At 26.1% G+C, this 21,678-nt stretch overlaps 3 protein-coding genes across 3 annotated transcripts; 2 read left to right on the top strand and 1 right to left on the bottom strand.

Annotated features, from left to right (window-relative positions):
- The first annotated feature begins 1,806 nt into the window (after window positions 1-1,806).
- LOC145849567 (oxaloacetate tautomerase FAHD1, mitochondrial-like) lies at window positions 1,807-7,247 on the top strand. The gene has a single exon (XM_082954528.1). The coding sequence runs from the start codon at window positions 1,859-1,861 to the stop codon at window positions 2,504-2,506; it is 648 nt and encodes a 215-aa protein (XP_082810654.1). The 5' UTR covers window positions 1,807-1,858; the 3' UTR covers window positions 2,507-7,247.
- On the bottom strand, window positions 2,851-5,862 carry LOC145828519 (uncharacterized). The gene is made up of 4 exons (XM_082936275.1): window positions 5,536-5,862; window positions 4,710-5,279; window positions 4,151-4,390; window positions 2,851-2,880 (listed from the first exon to the last, which is right to left on the bottom strand). The coding sequence occupies exons 1-4, from the start codon at window positions 5,860-5,862 to the stop codon at window positions 2,851-2,853; spliced, it is 1,167 nt and encodes a 388-aa protein (XP_082792401.1).
- LOC145849566 (uncharacterized) lies at window positions 7,244-17,493 on the top strand. The gene is made up of 2 exons (XM_082954527.1): window positions 7,244-7,473; window positions 15,719-17,493. The coding sequence occupies exons 1-2, from the start codon at window positions 7,291-7,293 to the stop codon at window positions 16,571-16,573; spliced, it is 1,038 nt and encodes a 345-aa protein (XP_082810653.1). The 5' UTR covers window positions 7,244-7,290; the 3' UTR covers window positions 16,574-17,493.
- The last annotated feature ends 4,185 nt before the right edge of the window (window positions 17,494-21,678 follow it).

Here is a 21,678-nt window from a genome sequence, read left to right as displayed (position 1 = left end):
CCATTTGAGCCAGAAATAGGAAATTCTTTCTTCAACATTTTCAATGTAAGAAAAAAAAAATATGCCGTATAATTGAACAAAAACTCTTCTTGTATTTCGCAGTATTTTGTGTGTTTATACTGAAAATAAAAATTCAGACAACGTAATTAACAATAAATACTACAATTACAGTTACTAGCAATTTACTTACAATTTTAATAGCGTCAAGTCTGACAAGTATGTAAAATGATTTTATTTATCTTAGCTTATTTGGATAAGTTTTAAAAGTATAATACTCCGCGAACCATAATCTTTACAAAAGCCATACTTTATTTTTTCTTGATTATAGCTAATGCGTATTTCTTTTTTGGATTTTCTTACAGTGACTATTAACTTACTTGCTTTATTTTAAGTTTAGTAATTTTTATGAATTCTTTTAGTTAAATAATCAACGCCTGTCTAAACAAGCTAGGCTCAAGTATAAATAAAGTTTAAAGTAGCTATATTTTAATATACCTTTTTTAACGAATCTGCTTAAAAAAGTTACAATTACATAACGACGAATGTACAATACAATTAGATTTTCCAATGACAACTATTATATGCAACAAAATTACCATTTCGCAGTCGTATGTAATTTAACAAAAAGTCGATTATTACAAACATAATAATGTCTATTATATCTAGCGGTTTTGAATTACTTTGTTTCTCGCTTAATTCGTCAAAAACAGACACTTTATGGTATAAGTGTAATAATTAAGAAGCTTGAGCAACTACAGCTACTACATTTACAAAAATTTTAAAATGTTAGAAAACTATATTAGCAGCAAGCAAAATAACAGCTTTTAGAACAAGCTTTTATACAATAGCTAGGAAAAGTAGGAACGAACTATCGTAGGTAAAAAAAATACTTAAGTTCGTTTCAATGTATGAAACGGTTTTTTTTTACTATTTTGTAAAAACGTTATGATGTAACGAAAATTTTTTTTTGTAATAAAATTAGTACAAGTTATTTTATATTTTAAATAATAATGATTGATATTTAAGTATGTTTGCCCAAACAAGTTATTCTATTGTCGAGCAAAAAAATAGTTTAACGTGTTTACTTTAATTCTTTTCCTAGCTTTATATAAATTTAATCCGTAGTAAGGATTGTATTTACGTCAAAACTGGTTTATAACAATAAACTAAAAGGTTTTTTTAGGTCACTTAATATTATATAACAAAGTTTTCCAAATTCAATTGTATAAACGGCCCCTTGGCAAAAGTTATATTAGATACCGCACCTTTATTAATATTGTTTATTGAACGAAAAAAAGCGCACAAAATATTTGATCCAAGGACCAAGTGCACAAAAAAACTTTCCGTAACTAGTCGCACACCACTTGGATACAGTTTAACGTCTTGTCTAGAACTTTAGTAGTTAATTATCTGTTTACTATTTCGCTGCCTTACTAATTAACGACCCATGATAGCAAATATCACCCTTAAAGGAATGATATCGTATAGTTTTAAAACCCTGCTTTAATTTCATCTAAATATTTAAAATTATGTTCATTTGTTCATATAAAATGTTTTTAAAAACAAATATAACGAATTATTTTCTAAACCCTTAAAATAACTTTAAAGCTTTATCTATTTAGTTAAAACTTCTATGAAGAAAATTTTATAAAGCTTTTGTTTTGATAAAGAAGTTAAAAACTGATATTCTCCCAGTAAAATATATCAATAAAACTTTGTCAGTAAGCAAAATGTTATGAAGTTCACAGAAAATCCATAATGTATATAAACAAAAAAATAGTAAATATTTATACACACAATCACACCTTTCATCACAATATATTTGAAAACTTCGAACTTGACCTTTATAAGTGGAATTATGTCTCAACAACTGAAGAACTTTGTAAGATTTGGTCGTAAAATAGTTTGTGTTGGTAGAAACTTTAAAGACCATTGTTTGGAGTTAAACAATCCTATTCCAAAAAAACCTCTTATTTTCATGAAGCCAACAACTTCCTATGTTGTACAAGGAAACCCTATAAAGATTCCAAAAGGTTGTCATGACATGCACCATGAGGTAGAGCTGGGTATTGTGATTTCCAAAGATGGCTTTGAAATTTCAGAAAACAGTGCTATGGAATATGTTGGAGGTTATTGTCTTGCTTTAGACTTGACTGCCAGAGACTGGCAAAGTGAATCTAAAAGTAAAGGTAAACCCTGGTGTTTTGCAAAGGGTTTTGATACTTCTTGCCCTGTTAGTGAGTTTATTCCACTTGAATCGATTGATGATCCACATAATGTGAATTTATGGCTAAATGTGAATGGAAATGAAAGGCAAAGTGGATCTACCAATGAAATGATTTTTTCTATCCCTTTTTTGATTTCTCACATCAGTCAAGTTATGACATTGCAAAGAGGTGATGTAATTTTAAGTGGAACCCCAAAAGGTGTAGGGCCTCTCGTTTCAGGTGATAGTGTTGAATGTGGAATTGATTCACTTGCAAAAATGAGTTTTAATGTTCAGTAAAACAGAACTTGTTCTTATTTATGTACTTGCTGGTTTATCTTTTTAATATATAATCATGCTTATTATTTAGCCTTAATTATATTGGTGTTATAGTTAATTACTTTTCAATTGTGTGTGATCTACATATATTATTGTATATTTACTGTTTTACTCCTTCAGTATCATTTAATAACTACTATTTTTTGAAGTTCTTTATGGTATTGTTAATTTTATGTTAAAAAAGTAATAGTGTTAATTTATATATTATTTTAAAAGTTTCTAATACTTTACTAGGTAAAAAGTCTATTGAAGTTTAAACAACTAAGTATACAAAGCTTTGAAGCTTTGATTTATGTAAATATGTTTTACATAGCAGATTTCAACGCCTTTATCAGCTTAATAATTATTTTTTGACACTTTTAAATTCTTTTGCTTATAGTTAACTAAAAACTATCAATCCATTTCAACCAATTATATTTTATTAAACTCAACATTAAATGATGAAATTTCATGTTTTTAAAACTGTTTTAACTTTCTTCAGGGTTGCCACTCTTTGAGCCAAAAAATCTTCCCTGAGTGACCAAAAATTTCCCTGAGTAACCTTAAATTTCCCTGAGTTTCCCTGAGTATTTTTCAAATCTTAAAAAAAAATTTTCTCTTCTAACACAAATTATTAATAACTTATTCTCATTTTTCTTCTTTAATAATAAAAGGAAGGTTGTATGTGTATGCTTCTGCATTAAATTTATGAAAAAAACTGTTTTCAAAAACTCAATCTTAAAAAGTTTAAACCAATTAAAAATTAAAAACTAAATTTTTGCACAACTTTGTGTAAACTTGTTAGTTAACTTTCTACATAAAAGAATAAAGTTTAATTTGTTTGACATTTTAATTGATAAAATTTAATTATACTATAATAATTATTTCACATGAAGAACTCACTTAAATGCATACATAATAACTCCATTATGACTTGTATGTCTTTCCTAGCAACTGTTCTGAATGCAGTAAATAAAACTTAAAAGCTTAACATTATTGTAAAAAAACCTGCAAAAAGAAAGTTTAAAGAAATAGCTAAAGAAATATCTCATATCAAAGTACAACTTAATACCTAACAACTGATACAAAATAATCTTAAATTTTTTTTTTATGTCTTTTAGATGTTTATACACAATCTATTTTAAATAACTGAAAACATAATTTTGATTTTAAAACAATTTCACATTACCTAATAAAAAAATCTTAATACTGTTTTTTTAAGTATGCAATTTCTAAATCAATAGTTTTAATTTTATTTTCAAGTTTATTTGCGTTGTCCTTAGCAGCTATTCCTCTTGCTAATAATTCTTTCATTGCTTCTAAATCAGACTGTTTGTTGGCATCTGCAGTATATTTGTCATAGTCTTCATTCAAACATTTGAGTTGCTTTGTAAGTTTACTTTTTTGTTCTCCTAACTTGCTCAAAGCATCACCTTTATTTGGAACATTTTTAGCAAAGCGCTGTTGCTCAAGATATGCCAAATATTGGGCCCTAGAAGATTTTATAAATTTTAACAATTCAGAACTTAGTTCAACTGTGCTTGGTTCTAGACTGTTTGCATATAGATGATCTTTGATCATTCTTCCGGACCTTATTGTCATCTCTCCCATATTAGTTGATATTACTTTCTTATTTAAGCTAAAGCCCCGTTCAACACTTGCCTGGCCATTGTGAAGCACAAAAACGGTCTCAAGGACTCTTGTTAAATCTTTATACTTGCTTGGGATATCGAGTGTGTCAAAATAAAAGGTGTCTAAACTGTGACTTTTTTCAAGAAAATTTTCAAAAAGTATTTGAGTGTTAGAAGAACTTAACAAATCAATGTATTGATTAATGCTGTCATCACCCTCTTTTGCTTTTAGTATCTTCATGCTGACAAGTTGTTGGACCAACCTTGTAAAGTTTCTGACACAAAGGTCTTTACCCATTCCAATTAGACATGCCGGATTTAAAACAGCAGCCCTTCTTAAAAAGTTCAAACCAACAGTCATTCTTATTTTAATTTTTTTTATTATAGCAAATAAAAAAAGTTTACATTCATTGTGAAATGACTTGAACAAAATGTTAGAAACTTTACCTTGATTTAGCAAATCTTGAATTAAAGTAGAAGCAGCACATCCTAACTCTGCATCTTTTTTGTGAAAATTTTTATTTTGAAAATGCTCATTATTTAGTTCAAGTAGCTTTTTTTCCATTTAAATGGGCTTCCATGAAAGAAGTAGTAAAAACAATATTCATTAACTTGTATACTAACTTCTGTATATCATCATACATGAAAGGAATGCTTGGGCTGTTTTCCTGATACCTTGTTAAATATGGAACCAAAATTGAGGCAACAAAGCTAAAAAAATTCAATTTCATAACTATTAATACATCATCCTTTATAGCATTGCTTATAGTTATAAAATCTTGACCTGGTGGCTGTTTGTAACCAGGCAGTTTTTTCCAGTACTGTACTATTTTAACAACATTAGGCCAAATTAAAATGGCTCTGTCAGCTACCTGCTTTGACTCTAACCATCTTGTGGCGCAAAATGATAAAGGAAAGGTGGTTGACCCAGTTACATAGTCATCTCTTTTGGCTGATGTGTGATCAAATAAGCAATGGAGATGTTTTAAAACTTTTTTTATTTTCCAAGGTGTAGCTTCAACACCGAACTTGAATGCACCATGAATAATGTGCAAGCTGCAGGACCCTGTGTTAATAAGTTGAGGCCTCTCTATCAAAGTCAACTTTTTTTGCAAGAGCAACGTTCACATTTGGTCCATCCATTGAAATTTGGATCAAATTTTTTAGGTTTAACTCTTGAATTTCGATCAATAGGGCTTTTTTAAAATTATCTGCAGTACAGTGACCTAAAAATGCTGAAGTAAAGTATTGACAGTGTACTTTTTTTTCTTCATGCATCTCACCACCAAATCTAGTTGAGTTTTTTGCAAGACTTTATTGAAACACTCATCAAATGAAATGGAATAAAAAGACGAGCACAAAACTGTTTTTTTTTAAGACATCTTTAAAAAAAGGGGCTATACCAAAGTTTGTTATATATGAATATTTGGTTCTATTCATGCAGAACTTTTTTGCAATTTCACTATCAGGAAACATGGTAGTGAATAAAGTGTTATTATTATCGCAAGAGTTTCCTGACCAGTTTTCTTTGGTACACTTGAGAGCCCAATAAATTTCAGCAGCTGTTGAAGAAGTTGCAGCTGATATACTAGTTGAACTATTAGCCCCACCAAAATAAGAAGTAATTGCATTATTTTTACTCTTAGAGGCTTTCAATTTAAGATGTTTTTTTGACATACTGTGCGATTTCAATGCCCTTATACCCATGTTGGATAAGGCCATTGGTGTATCATCACCACACCACTTACATTTAAACTTCTCTTTGTCTACATCCTCAAATAACAAATCTTTGAAGTCTTCATGGTTAAGCCAACTTTTTTTAAACAAGGTTTTAAACTGTACTTTACTCATAATACTTAAAAAAGCTTTTAAATTAAATCTGCAAAAAAGTTGTAAAGTATATTAAAACATTCACACTAAAAAAATAATTACCATTACTGCTACTACTTTTGAAATTATTATTTATAAACAAAAATTTAACCTCTATTTTTTTAACAAAAGTAATACAACACTAATCTTTATTCATTTTAATTTTTTTTACTGAAAACAAGTAGTTGTAAACAAATAACAAATAACTTTATTATTTAAAAAATAAGAACTAATAGCACAACATAGTGTTTTTTTAAACTACATAAGTAACTAAAAATAAAAAGTTTATTAGAACTTTTCAATGAATAGTTAACAACAACTTTCATTTCTCTAAACTGTTTGATTTTACTAAAGTAAATATAAATTTAAAACTTAAAAAAACTATAATGTTAATACTAAGAATATTGAAGAACTAGCTGCATGGCTAAAAAAATTCTAAATAACCACTTGAATAATAAAAATTACTACTTTTGAACAAAATATTGAAACTGGATTAACTAAACCTCATTCTAGATCTAGAAAAAAATTTCCCTGAGATTTTCAAAAACTTCCCTGAAATTTAGAGAAAAAATCAAAACTTCCCTGAGTTTCCCTGAGTTAAAAGAAAAATGCCAAAATTCCCTGAGTTTCCCTGAGATTTTCTATAGTTTGAAAATTCCCTGAGTTCCCTGAGTGTGTGGCAACCCTGTTTCTCTAGAAATACTTTAAGAAACATTTTTAGTTTTAAGTTTAAGTTAAAATTTAAATAAAAGTTGAAATGTAACAGTGATAAGTCGCAGTACAGATTTTTTTTCTAGATTTTGAATGAGATTTATTTGATCAAGTTTCAACATATTTTCTTTTATGATTAATTTTGTTAAAAAACATGATTATAATAATCAAAAAACATTAATGAGTTTATAAAAACTCAGGATGACTCAGGACAGTTAAAGGTCACTCTGGACAATTAAAGGTCACTTAAGACAGTTTTTTTGACTAAAAAAGTAGCAGCCCTGTTTTAATTTTGTAGAACAAAATTATTAATTGTTTAATAGTTTATTGTAAGTTAAATACAAACAAAAATGATTATATTGTATTAAATTTCAATAAACACATTTTTTGCTAATTCAGCACTGTTTTTAATGTTCATATAATATAAAATAACATTATTCATATGTTTAAGTACTTCATTTTTTGTATTAAATTTTTTATTACTTGAGACAAAAATATTTTTAGTTTTACAGTCATATGTTTTTATGTCTGTCTAGTTAAAGTAATTTCAAGTGCATGGCTAACTATGATCCAAACTACGGAAGAGAGTCTGAGAAGTTTCAAAGAAAATTCAAACTTAATATACCTCCAATACTTACTGAAAGCAAAAATGTTGTCTATGAAGTTACATCACCACTTCTGACAGACACTCAAGCTGACAATACTACCTTCAAAAATGATCCTCCATATATAAAGCTTGTGAGTGTAAATTTATGTTTTGAATTTGTTAATTTAGATATATATGTTTGTTTATTTATAATGTATAAGTTTCTTGTTACCATCCAAAAGGTTAGCATTCCTTCATTGTTTAAAATTTGTGTATTTATAAGTATGTATATATAATATAATAATGTATATATAAAGTATGTATATTTTTACTTGTTTATTTAGGTATTTTAACTGAATAGTTAATAACCAATTGGTTGTTAAAGTTTTTGATAATTTTTTGTTATTTACCAATGTTTTTACTTTTGTATGCAAAATTTTAAGGTAAATTCAGGACTTAAAAATGTTCTAAATGTTAAGGCCAATTGTTTTTTTCTGATCAGGAAATTTTCATTCTCATAAGTTAAAAAGCAATTGAAAAAAGGTTTATATATTTTTTATTTAAAAACTCTTATAAAATCATCTCTAGAAAATTTAATAAAATAATCTCAGTCAATTTTTATGACTGAGCGGATATAGAAAAGTTTGTTTCAAAATTTAGCTTCAATTGTCACAAATCTTTTGGTAATTCCAAAGTTATGACAAATTATGATCAGTAAAAGAACATATGCATGACTAAAGCATAAAGCCTGTAGAGTTAGCTATAAACAAACATTTTTTTCGTAAGTGAATTATTTGTGGTCCAAGTAGAAAATATAAATTTCAAATAAGTTTTGCAATTAATAAAAAATAACATGCTTTTAGACTTGTTAAGGCCATAGGGGGGGGGGGGGGGTCCGACTTTTTTTTTTTACAAAAAATAACTTTGGCTTTTATATGAAAGCTTTAAATACAAACTACAAGTCTGTTTTTATAGAATTCAAAAATATAATTTAACTTTTGAGATATTTTATTTTTTGTAAAAAGTTTCCGATACAAACGTATGGACCGCAAATTTTTCGGGGTCAATTTTCTCGGAAATTTAAAAATTCACTAAAAACCTATCTCTTCCTTCATTTTTTGACCTAGAGACTTCAAATTTTCAGGAAATGTTCCTTTTAATATTTTGAAGAATCTGAATGTTGGAATTTTTGAAATTTTGAAAAATAAAAATTTTATCCACAAAAAACTAAAAAAAAGGGTAGTTTTTTGACAATAATTTTTTTTTACTCAAAATTTTAAAAATTCCTACAATAGATCTCTTTTAAGTATAATAATACACATTCTGTAAAAATTTGAGAAAGATTACTCAAAAAATGAAGGAGAAGATAGATTTTTAGTGAAATAGTCTTTTTTCGCATTTTTAGTTTTTGCCTTCCATAAGGAACCTATTGAACGCCCTTTCTTTGATCGCTTATATCTCAAAAGTTACTTTGAGTTTTTTAAGCAGTTAAAAGTGTCTGATAGCTCAGATTAAATTCTACAAAATAAGATCAAGTTGTAAAAAACAAAGTGGACCCCCCTATGGCCTTAAATGAAAACATGAGGAAAATTAAAAAATGTATATTTTTGTTTTATTTTGTAAACATTTAATTGGTTATTTTATAAATTATAAAACTTTAGTTGCAAAACAGTATTTAGGGTTGCAATCTAAAAATGTAGAAAAAAAAGTAATTTCACTACCAATGAAAGCTACAGAAGCAAAAAGACAGGAAAACGGATATTGTTGAATAAAATAAAAATGTCTTTAGTTAAAAGAAGTGAGTATTAATAAAAAAAATTAACTATGGTGATTGACTTAAGTTAGTGATTGGTTTCTCTAAGCATAAACTTGTTTACTTAAATTTTAAAGGCATAAATTAGAGTTAAAAACATTTAAAAAAAAAATTTAAGGGCAAAGGAAGTTTATCTTGTTTTTTAAAATTTAATTTTATTTTATACAGTTTTATCTGAGCTATCAGAAATTTTCAACTTTTTAAAAAGAATCTAAGTAATCTTTGAGATATAAGCAATCCAAGTCGGTGACCTCAATAGGTAGGTAATAGAAGACACAAACAAAAAACAGGAAAAAAATATTTCACAAAAAATTAACCTTTTTCATATTTTTACAGAAAATCGGTTATTAAATTTAAAAAAGATTGAATGCATTAATATTTTAGTTTTGAAAAGTAAAAATTATTAAAAAAACCACCTATTTTTTTTTATATAATTACAATTGCAACATTAAAAGTCTTTTAAACTATGAAACGGTCATTTCCTGAAAGTTTGAGGTCTCTAGCTTAAAAAACTAAGAAGAAGATAGATTTTTTATGAATTTTAAATTTTCAGAGAAAATTTACCCAAAAAGATTTGCAGTCTGTATGTTTGTGTTGAATTTTTTTTACAAAAATTACAGTATCTAAAAAGTTAAATAAGATTTTTTGATTCTATAAAAACTGGCTTTTAGTTTGTACTTGAAGCTTTTGCATAAGAGCTAATGTTATTTTTAGTAAAAAAAATGTCGTCTCCCAATGCCCTTAACAATGGCTTATATACAAAAGTATGAAATATTTGAAAGGTTTTGTTGGATAATAAGTTTTAAAAAAGTTTTAAGAAAAATTAAATAACATAAAAATTTTTAGATACAAGCAATATAATATAATACAACATTAAATTTTTACTGAAAAATATATAAAATCACTAGTCTATCTTTTTCTTATTTTTTAAAATAGTTGAACTTAAATTTTCATGAAATGTTCCTTGCTTTATAAAAAAACCTATTGTGGATTGTGAATAAATTAAGTAGTAATTTATGGCCAAAAAACACCATATCCTATTTTAATTTGAAATTTTAGAAGTTATAAGGTTCTTTACTATTAAGTTAAGATTAGGCTGAAAAAGTATGAGAATTATTGCTGAAAAATTGTAGGAGAAGATTAATATTTGAAGAAATAGTGTTTTTGTCTTTTCGACTTTGCACTTCTAAAAAACCTATTAAACACTCCGAATTTGTCAACTTATATCTTATAAACTTTTTTTTAACTGAAAAAATGGTGGAAACCAACTTATAGCTAAGTAAAAGGAAATTAAAATGAGATCAATATTTAAAAGTGTTTTACATCCCTTATGCTCTTAATACTTAGACAAAAGATGTATTTTAGGCATAGTAGTAAGTAGTATTATTGTTTACAAAATCGAAAAACTTAAGCTTAAAAAATTATTACGATTCCAAACATGCTAATTATAAAAGTTCTATTGACTGTGATACTTTCTTGTTAAATGTTTTATCTGATTTTTTATATTTATAAAACTATTATGTTTACAAGTTTTATTAAACCTAGGTTATTATACACAGTAATGGTGACCTACTAAAACTCTGGTACTGCACTTAGTACGAACAATATTCTCACTATTTACATTAGAGTTCTTATTCCAAGTTTTAAGATATTGTAATTGTAAATGTTTTGTTTATTATTGACTATTTAATAATAAAATTAAGCTTAGAGTCTAAAAAGATCAAAACTAATGAACTCCAAACAAAAGTGAGTGAAAGTAATTTTTTCTATAAAAAGTCACACTTCTATATAGATATAAATAAATATATATAAGGGCATAGGTGGGTAATCACCTTTTTCACAATTTAGTTTCCTTTTATTAAGTTTTAAGCAACTTAAAAGTTGCTATTTACAGATTTTTAAGATATAGCCGGTCAAAGTTTTAGACCAAGGTTTCCCATTTTTTTTTTTTAATTGCTCCCTTTGAAAAATTAAAAAGGCTATTGCCCACTCCTACCACACTACCATTTAAAACACCTAAGACCTTTTTTTGCTCTTAATCTGCAACTCAAGAATATCTAGTGTAAGTTTTTTTTATTAAATTGCGCCCCTTTACTAATTATTGCCCTCCCCCCAACTTACTAAAATTTCCCACAGGGGGCAGTACCACCCACTTTGGGAAACCCTGTTGTAGACTATAAAAGATTCCTAATGGAAGGCGCAAACTAAAACAGCAAATAACTAGAAATCACTTGAAATCTATCTCCTCCTACGTTTTTTAAGATAACTATCTCAAACTTTCAGGAAATGTTCCTTGGAATATTTAGAAATTTTTGTCAAAATAAAATTAAAAAAATTTAAAGACAACAATTTTATGACAAAAAAAAATGTTTTTTTGTTTATTTTTGTATAATTTATTTATTTTCCTAAAAGTTTGAAGTATCTCAAAAAACGTAGGAGGAGCTAAATTTTTAGTGAAATAATCTTTTTTTTGCCATTTTAGTTTGCGCCTCTCATAAGGGACCTATTATTGGCTCCGACTTTGACCTGCTCTATCTAAAAAGTTGCTTAAAATTTTTTAAATTTGTAAAAAGCATTTTTAGCTTAGTTAAAACTCTATTATATAAGATCAAATTGTGAAAAAAGTTATTTACTCCTCTATGCTTATAACTTATTTAAAATATTTGATTAAAAAAAAACCAGAACTTACATTTCATAAAAACAGAGGTTGTTTTTAGACTTTAGTTAGTACGATTTTAAATAAATAGCACTGTGCCAAACAATGATTCAAAAGTTAGACAAAAACACTATAATGTAACTATTGAATATTGTACAGTACAAATATTTAGTGCAAAAACTATTCTTCCACCACAACAAACAAGTAAAATTCACATAACTACAATTAAAACAACTATGAAATACTTTAAAAATTAATTGTATCTTGAGAGGAGCTTTTTCATATGAAAAAATTGAAAACAATCTTTGTTTTTATGAAAAGTATGTTCTGTATTTTAAATTGACTTTTCTAAATAAATTATTTAAAAGCCCTTTAAGTGGGCTCCTTGGAAAGTGTTAATGTTTATTTAAGCATATTATTTTATATATATATACATATAAAACTAAAACACACAAAATAAACTTTTGCTTGGGACAACTGTTTCTGTGTTTAATACGCGTCTTCAGCCAAGTTTTATTCAATGAAAAGCAAACTTTTAATGTACATATATATAAACATATGTAATTTTTATTTTATAACAGTCAGATTTAGTATTAAGTATTTTACTTATTATTAAGGGCATAGGGGGGGGTAAACACCCTTTTTTGGTTTTTGATCTTATTTTATATAGTTTTTACTAAGCTACAAGATGCTTTTTACAGATTTTAAAAATTCAAAATATTTTTTTAGATATAGCCGGTCAAAGTCGGAAGCTACAATAGGATCCTTATGGGAGGCGCAAACTAAAACGGCAAATAACTAGAAATCACTAAAAATCTATCTCCTCCTACATTTTTTGAGCTAACTACCTCAAATTTTCAGGAAATGTTCCTTGCAATATTTAGAAAATTCTGTCGGAACAGAATTTAAAAAAATTAAAAAATAAAAATTTTATAATAAAAAAACTAAAAAAAAACTGTTTTTTTTGTTTATTTTTTTTATAAAATTTTTATTTTTCAATTTTTTACAAATACCTTCCGACAGAATTTTCTAAATATATCAAGGAACGTTTCCTGAAAGTTTGAGGTAGTTATCTCAAAAAACGTAGGAGAAGATAGATTTTTAGTGAAATAGTCTATTTTTGCTGTTTTAGTTTGCGCCTCCCATAAGAAACCTATTGTTGCCTCCGACTTTGACCGGCTATATCTCAAAAATTATTTTGAATTTTTAAAATCTGTAAAAAGCATCTTGTAACTTAGTAAAAACTATATAAAATAAGATCAAAAACCAAAAAAGGGTGTTTACCCCCCCCTATGCCCTTAACTATTATCTGTAGTAATTATTTTAATTTGATATATAACATGTATACACCTACTTTATTCTATGCTTTATCCTTTCATTACAGTAATTATTTTTTTACACAACCCAGTTGAAGTGTGTTGATTCGTTAACACACAGAAACATATGTTGGTACAATAAAGGAAGATTACTGTACAATTTGTTTTTACATACACATATGTATATTTATAGTTTTTATAGGTTTTAGTCAATAGTCCTCAACAAGTAAGATTGGCGGTAAATAATTATTTATATAATAAACGACAGTTTTTTACAGATGTTTCATATTTGAGATATTTCTATTAGATTGTTTTCAAAATGCACAAGTTCTTAAACTAATAACAAAACAAAAAGCAGCGTATATTCAAACTTAAGCTACTTTAAAGACTACGTCACAATAATTAAAAAGCATTTAAATTCTAAATTTCTGCAGAACATATCTAATAAAATAAAGCTTTTCTGAGGATTATGTGAGATAAAAATATCTCAAATATGACAAAGTTTTGAAAAACTGTTGTTTATTATTAAGAAATAAATAAATATATATATATATATATACAGAGTTGCCACTTTACCTGGAAATACCTGGAATTTGACAATTAAGGCAAAAATAACCTGGAAAAACCTGGAATTTGAGAAATTAAAAAAAAAAAACTGGAAAAAACCTGGAATTTTGATCGAAAAACCTAGAATTTTTAATAATTCTAACAGTTTCAGTAGTAATTTTTCGATGATACACAAAAAATCTATCATATAGATAAGATTTTTTGTCTTTATCAAAAAATATTTTTATTAAAAAACACATTTAAAGCAACTTTACAGTATATTTTCAATGTTATTATACTATTTAGCACAGTTTCTTATAAATAAATTAACTTAAAACTAAAAATAGACCCAAAAATGTGTACCTTTAAAAACCTGGAAGAAATTTGGAAAACCTGGAAAAATGTTTGAAAAAACAAGTGGCAACCCTAAATATGTATATATATATTTACATGTATACAGTTTAAGAGAATATAATGATATTTAATCTTCTTGAAAAAGGCTATCAGCTTTTAAAATAATCTAATAGTTCATATTTATTACGATAAGTTTTTCTATAGCAAAGTCAGGAATTTTGTTTAGTTATTTGAATTTTTTTTTTATCAATTTTCAGTGGTAACCATATATTAAGTGGGTAGTTGTCAAATATGTCGGAAGGGAAACGTTTGCAAAAATTATCACTTTTCCACAAAGATATTTTTGTACAAAGACACTTTTACAAGGGTTGAAGTTTTTTTTGTTTTATTATATTTACTGTTATTCTTTTGTTTATATTTTAACTATCACTGTTACCTATAACCGTTACCCTTGGTAAACTTAGTTTTCTTATTGTTTATTTTCTTATTTTAATTTATTCGTTTGTTAATTTTATTACTGTTTTCTACTTTCATTGTTACCCCTAACCCTTTTCAGTCCGTTATTTTTTCTACTTTTTTTACTCTTAAGCAAAAATTACTCTTCATGCAAGATGACCACTCGTGCAAAATTGTCCCTTCGCGCATATTTTACCTCTTTGTGCGAAAATTACTTCAGGCATATTAAGTAGAATTACAATAAGTATATGTTTTGAGTATGAAATTGTGTAGTACAAGTTTTTGTAACTGTTTTTACATAATTTATGCTTTGTGTCAACTTAAAATAAGCATAAAAAGTACTTGTATTAAAGTATATACTTATTAAGCATTACTAGTATTATTATGAAGTAATTTGAGTTTAAAAAATTATAAAGGAAAAAACAGTATAAAAATATTTAATTTTATGGTTTAAATCTGATAAAAAGGTACTTTTGTTAATAATTGATTTCAGTCATACTTTCTTAATAAACATTTGATGATGATGTAATTCTAAAATGAATTGATTAAATTGTTGTTATAAAGTCTTAAAGGTATAACGTTTATATTAAAAATTACGTTTTCTTAGATTAAAATTTTTTTAAGTATTAAATATTTTTCATTTAAAATGGTTAAGTCTCCCAACATTTGCAAGCTAAAATCTGTTTAGATAATCCAATAAGCCTGTTACAGTTGTACACCTATTAACTAAGTTTCAGTTAGCACTAGATTTAGGTGTTAATAAATAAAAAATAAGTCTATACAGTATACATTTCTAACCTAAATTGGATCAAAAACTATATTATGTATTATGTTTTGAACCATGTTCAACTTAGTTATAATGTTTTTTTATTGTCTTAAGAAATTTAATTTATCTAGTATTTGTGATAGTTGCATACATACTTTTTTAGTTAAAAACTCTGACAATTCAATAAGTTTTAGAGGTCTTTAAACTAGATTATGTTTAACAAATTTTTCTTTCTATTGCTTTTTTGAAGCTTATTATTTTATAATTATTGGAGCTAAATGTTTTATTATAGCTGATCATTAATTTTCTAACTTCAATTCTTTGTGTTCTATTTTTTCAATATTATCATGAAAAAATGTTTGATTCTGCACTAGTAGAATAGGTAAAATCTCTTCCCAATTTTGATTGTTATAGATAAGTTTATGTGTTCATGATTACAGAATCATTAATAACTATAATTTTATCTTTTAATAACAAAAACTACTTACAGGGAACAGATGACTTACTAATTACATCACCAATCTTACAAAACAACATTTCTGAACTGACTGTAACAAAACCTATAGTGAAGATTGGTAAAAATGAGTTTAGTTTCAATAGTTCAGTGCTCCGTACTTTAAAAAACAATGACAATTTTTCCCACTCATTGCCACAAATGAGCGCTAAATCAAGCAGCACTAACTTAAGTTATTCTACGGCCAAAATGAGAAAACAGGGCAAAGACAGGTTGCATCACAATGTTCCGGCAAACGTCAGAAGATCATCAGGTGGTAAGTTCTACTGGAAGACACCAAAGATGACAGCAAACTCAAAAGGTAGTCTTAGTTTTGCAGGACCACGTATAATAAACAAATACCAAGGAAAACTGGTCCAAAATTTACCGAAAATAGCAAGAGGCAATTCGACTTTGAAAACAGCTGAGCCGCACCTGAGTCGAGGAACTGACGTTTTCGAAATGGAAGAGGACATTGAAAACTATAAGCTAATTGGAGGAAATTTAGAAGGTACTACATTGGAAATGAGTGAACCAGTCATAGATATAAGACCAGACGTGCTAGAACGTTCGGATCCTTTAATTGACCTTAGGGAGTCTATTTTACAAAACCCAACTCCTTCTATCTTGCTTAAACCAACGACTTTTGAGCATGCCAATCCAGAAGTTGACTTCAGAACAAGTGTTTTAAAGCACAATGAAATTGTTGAGCTTTCGAGGGAGTTTGAACTCCTACACAGTTTACCTGAGTTTATTAAAGATCAAGTTGTGTTGTTCATTCTCCCTGAACCTCTTCTGGTGATAAAACCTGACATATTTGAAATCACTGAACCTGAACTAGAAGAACAGTAAATTAATTCAAAAATATTTGAAAGTTTTTATTTCAAAACATCTTATATCCAAGCTAAATTTTGTGTATTACAATTAAATTGTAAACATGTTAATATTAAAAAAAGAAATTATTCATATTTTTTTTTACATTTTATTTTGCACATTTGTTTTGTTTTTTACGATTTATTGATCTATATCATCCACATAGTTATATTTGCAAAAAAAGGTTATGCAAACATTTTATAAAAAACTAGTCTTGTTTGAAAAAACCAACTGTTTTTGTTTACTGAAACTGTTCAGTCATCATGAATTTAATGTTTGTTTAGTGAGTGCCTTTAAAGGTTTGATAGTGCGATTTGTATTTTTAGATACTTTATTATTCTTTACTATTTCTAATATAATTAGTGAGTTTCTAAAAATCTACTTACAGTTTGCATAGTTTCTTTAGTTTGTTTTGCTGAGTTTGTCCAGTATAATAATTTTGTGTAGAAGCTTGGTGATTTTAAATTTTTCCTTAATTTTTTTTTTGTTACTCAGTTTACTAACATTCTCAAACTTTTTATTAAAGTATTGTTTATACTTGATCAATAGTTTCGCTTTTAGAATTTTCTTCAACTACCTATCAACTGCTTTTTATTACTTCGAAAGCTATTGCAATGCCTACATATTTTATTGTCTAATGTTACAAGGTTTCTGCATTGCACAAATTCTTTTATAGGGAAGTAAGTGTTTTTATATTTTATGCGTGACTACCTTAGTTTTTATTTGTACAGTAATTTAGATATACTTCCTGTATAAAGTATTAATATGTTTTAACTATCATACGTTTAAATCTTTTGTTGGTTTATTTGTTCACTTTACGAAAACTGCAATTGAACGTAATTACTTTAATTTTGTGCACAGCAGTATAAAATATGTTAATTAATTAATAATACTAATAAAATTCAGTTTGTTCTCTTTTTTTAAGTTATAGTTTAATATTAAACATTTATGTTTAGAATAGATTGCAATATGACCTTACAAAAGATTATTTATGAATCTTTAGTGATAGCTAACTTACTTAATTTTTTTATAATTTATTAGGCAATTGAAAAAGTTATATTCTAACTAATTGTATTATGACTTACATTGTAGCGATGACTAAAGTACTTAGTGATAAGTTTTTACTATTTTTTAATAATTAAGTTTTTTTGCAATTGGTTGTCAAGCATTAAACTGTTTCTATTTTAACTGTTACAAAAATACTTAAGGTCATAGCAACTATCAATTATCAAGAATGAGCCTTTAAAAAAGTCTTACTATTTAAAGATTATACTTATGTTTAGATGTAAAGTTAATAACATTTACTTAAATTTGATAATGTTTTGTGTGGTTTTAACTTATTCTTCGATTTAATAGGAAATCTTAAAGTAAGTTTGTTAAGTAGATATACTTATTAGCTCAACTACAAATTTCTGTATATACACCATTAGTAATACTTGAGTATTAACAAATGGATACAAATATTTGAAAATTTACATTAAATTAAATGTTTTACCTTTTTAAGATAGGTAACAAGACGACTAATGAACCGTGCATGTGAATTATCTTTTATGTAATTAACAAAAAACTTAAGATTTAAAAAATAAAGTTACTTTTAGGTGATTTTTTTTATGATTTAGAAGATTATTTGTTTGATTTAAACTGTAGCATTTACAATAAAATATATTTTGTTGTATATGTTACAGAACTAAAGCTTTAGTTCTTGAAAAAAAAAAGAAGAATGACCTTAACAGATTTTCAACTAAATATTAATATAAGTTTATTTAAACGTAAAAGCTAAGCTTTGATGTAGACAAATAAAATTATATAATTAATTAACTAAAAGAGTAACAAAGCCTATTTACTTTATACATAAAAAAAAACAAACATTACTTTCGCCGTGAACTAACTTCAGAAATAATAACGGTCCAAGTTTTAATTTTTAGGGCTAACTAATTTTTCTAATAAGGGTTTTTATTAAGTTAAGCTTAATCATCTATTGCTTTTTTATTGATGCACTGTTTATTATTTATTCTAGATTTTAAGAAAAATTTAAGAGTTTGCGCTTTGGAATTATTTACGATATTCTCTATATGTATTAAATGGTTAAAAACGTTGAATTATTTTTTTATGTAAAAAAAAAGTAGTATTTGCATATTAAGGGCGCTTATAAAAGTGGCTATTTTTGAACTTTCAGCTGCAAATTAATTTACATTTAAGAAATATCACAAACAATATGTGAAATTTTTTAACTATCTGAAGAAGCGTAGATTGGGGAGAAATAGATTTTATGAAAACAACCCTTATGTAAAAGTTGTATAGAACCTTAAAAAATTCACCTGAAATTGTTTGTTTGAAAATTTTCTACATATAGCAACTATTACAAAAACACACTACGCATTATAAGACAATTTGAAAAAAGGTTTATGGAGGCAACTCTTGGTTTTTTTAATATACTTAAAATTATAAAATCAAAGGTTTTAATTTAGTTGTGTTTTGCACATTTCACATATTTTTTAAAACTTAATTAAAACAAAAAAATATTTTTTTTGCAATCATTATGACTAATAAAATAATTCTAGAAGAATCTAAAAGTAACGCTTTTTTATAAAGGAAATTGATAACAACTATTTTTTTAATTATTCTTTTGAATCATGCATTTAATTATGCAATTTATGTAAGTTTTTTTTTTTTGTTCAAGTATATGATATTTAAAAAAACCTTATTTTTCTTAAAAGGGAGATAAATGTAGGTAAAATTATTTGTTATAGTAGTTAATAATTCTACAATAATAAGTATGTTTTCAAAAAATGACGCTAAATTAGTTTTAATAAAAATTTAAAGTTTTTCTCCAACGAAACAAAGATTATAAAGCGTGTTTTTTAACTAATTCATATCATAAAAAAGAACTAAATTTAAAAAAAAAGCTCTTTACAAGCCGTTTGTGAATAAATCCAAAAAATTGTTTAAATGGCATGTTCATGAAAAAAAAAAATATCAAAACGTTTTTGTATAAAAAACTAATTTGTTTAGAAATATCAAAGAGATGTTATTAAACACATACGTATATATTTTTGTTCATATAATTTAAACAAATTGTTTAGAGATTAGTAATTTTTTTTAATATTTACTGATTTCATGTGACTTCGTAAGTCAGTAGTCTTTTAAGTAAATTATAATCTGTATTATTTCACTACTGGATGCTTTAGAACTTTTTGGTTTAACAACTAATAAAAACACTTCAATTTCTGTACTATAAACTGTTTTTTTTTTCTTATTAACACTTACTAAAAATGGGTTATGTTGTTTCTAACTAAAGTAGTATCGTTTTTATTCCTTAAACTTTTCGTGTTGGTCTATTCTTGGTTTAGAAAAATGACTACAATTTTTAATGTACTTTTTACTTTTTTTTTAGGAATTAAAATCAGTACACACTCTTTCTTAATCAACGAAAAACATTATGTGAAAGAAAAGCAAGTTTTATCATGTGTTATTTAAGCTACAAGTAATATTTAAAATTATTAAAACTTTTTTTTAATGCATAAACGATTTAATTTGATTGTAAAAATAAACAGGAATTGTAATTTAAACTGACTACAAGCAGCAAACTTATTTAACGGTTTCAAGTCAATTTTTTACTATGAAGTTTTTATTTGCACTTTTGACTTTAGTTAAAAATGCTAAATTACGCTATAAATCAGGGGTCGGCAGCCTTTCATAAGTCGCGGACCAAATTTCCTATTAAAAGTTGCTCGCGGGCTCACTGTATAAAAAAAAAGTCTTTTGCGGGCCGCACTTATTTAAAAACATTTTTAGTATCAAGATAAAAACACTATTTCAAGCCCAAAATGTTAATATATAAGCCATAGTAGAGCACTAACATTGAGTAATTGTTAAATTAAGAGCCTATCTATAAGTTACGACAAACACTTTTCTTCTTATTACTGTTTTTGAAAAAAATATATTTTGAGTACTCCGTCATTTTGGCTTTTAGGACCGCAGTTTGCCGACCCCTGCGATATATGAATGATTATTTATATTTTTATCAATGTTGTATTTGGTAACCATTTTAGTATGCTAAACAAATTTGAAGTAGTCTTAAGTCAAATGTTTGAAAACTAAAAGTTTAGTACTTATAGTTTTCTGTTGTAAGAATTATAAAAACATTTACCAATTTTAGCTTTAACAGTTTAACACACTTTATCAAACTGATTTTTTTTAGTTATGTGATACTACATGCTATAATGTCATATAAAAGTTTTTGCAGTTTTTACGGTTTGTGTTTTATATTTTTAACTTTTTATCATCCTAATATCTTATACATGTATTTTTAATTATTATTTTTTGTTAGTAATTAATTTTATTTCGATTCAATTATTTTTTTATTTAATTAAAATATAAGGTAGTCAAGGCTGATTTGTTATTATTTCTCAATATTCAAACGTTTTTAGGCGTATGAGTAATTGTTAAATTAAGAGCCTAACTATTTTATTTATTGTTATTAAAAACGTATTTATTATAAACTTAATAAAATAATAAGCGAAAAAGTACTTTACGACGCAATAAATAAGTAGTTTTTTAACGTTTTCTCCATAAGCTCTTTGTTAGTTTTTTTTTTTCGTACTGAGACTTGTATTCCTGACTAATTAATATTTTTATCAAAGTTTGCTAACCAAAGTTTTCTCTTGGCTTTTAATTCTGTATAACAATTTATCTTTTGTATCTATCTAACAGTTTTTTAGTCGCTTTTATTTCGTTTTTTCAAATAATATTAATGTTGCTACAAAAGTTCTATCAATAAAAAATATTTATTTTTCATAACACAAACTTGTAAAACAATTTTAATATACATGTATAAGTCAGTTGCTTTTTATTTCATAAAACTTTAATTGAAAGAATCTTAGAAACTGCGACCAATTCAAAATAATTCCATCATTATTTTAAATCTTTAAAACCTAAAGAATTTAATGTTTTAAAACAAGCATTTGCATTTCATTTATTTCATCATACAAGTACATCAGAAAGCCTTACAGTATTAACTATAACTTCAGAGCATGGTATCAGAACACACTTTTTGATTTCACAACGATGATGAACACTATTTC

Source organism: Thalia democratica, chromosome 2 (genome assembly GCF_965202585.1).
Source record: "Thalia democratica chromosome 2, ktThaDemo2.hap1.1, whole genome shotgun sequence".
Lineage (NCBI taxonomy): Eukaryota > Metazoa > Chordata > Thaliacea > Salpida > Salpidae > Thalia > Thalia democratica.
This window is presented reverse-complemented; position numbering and strand designations above follow the sequence as displayed.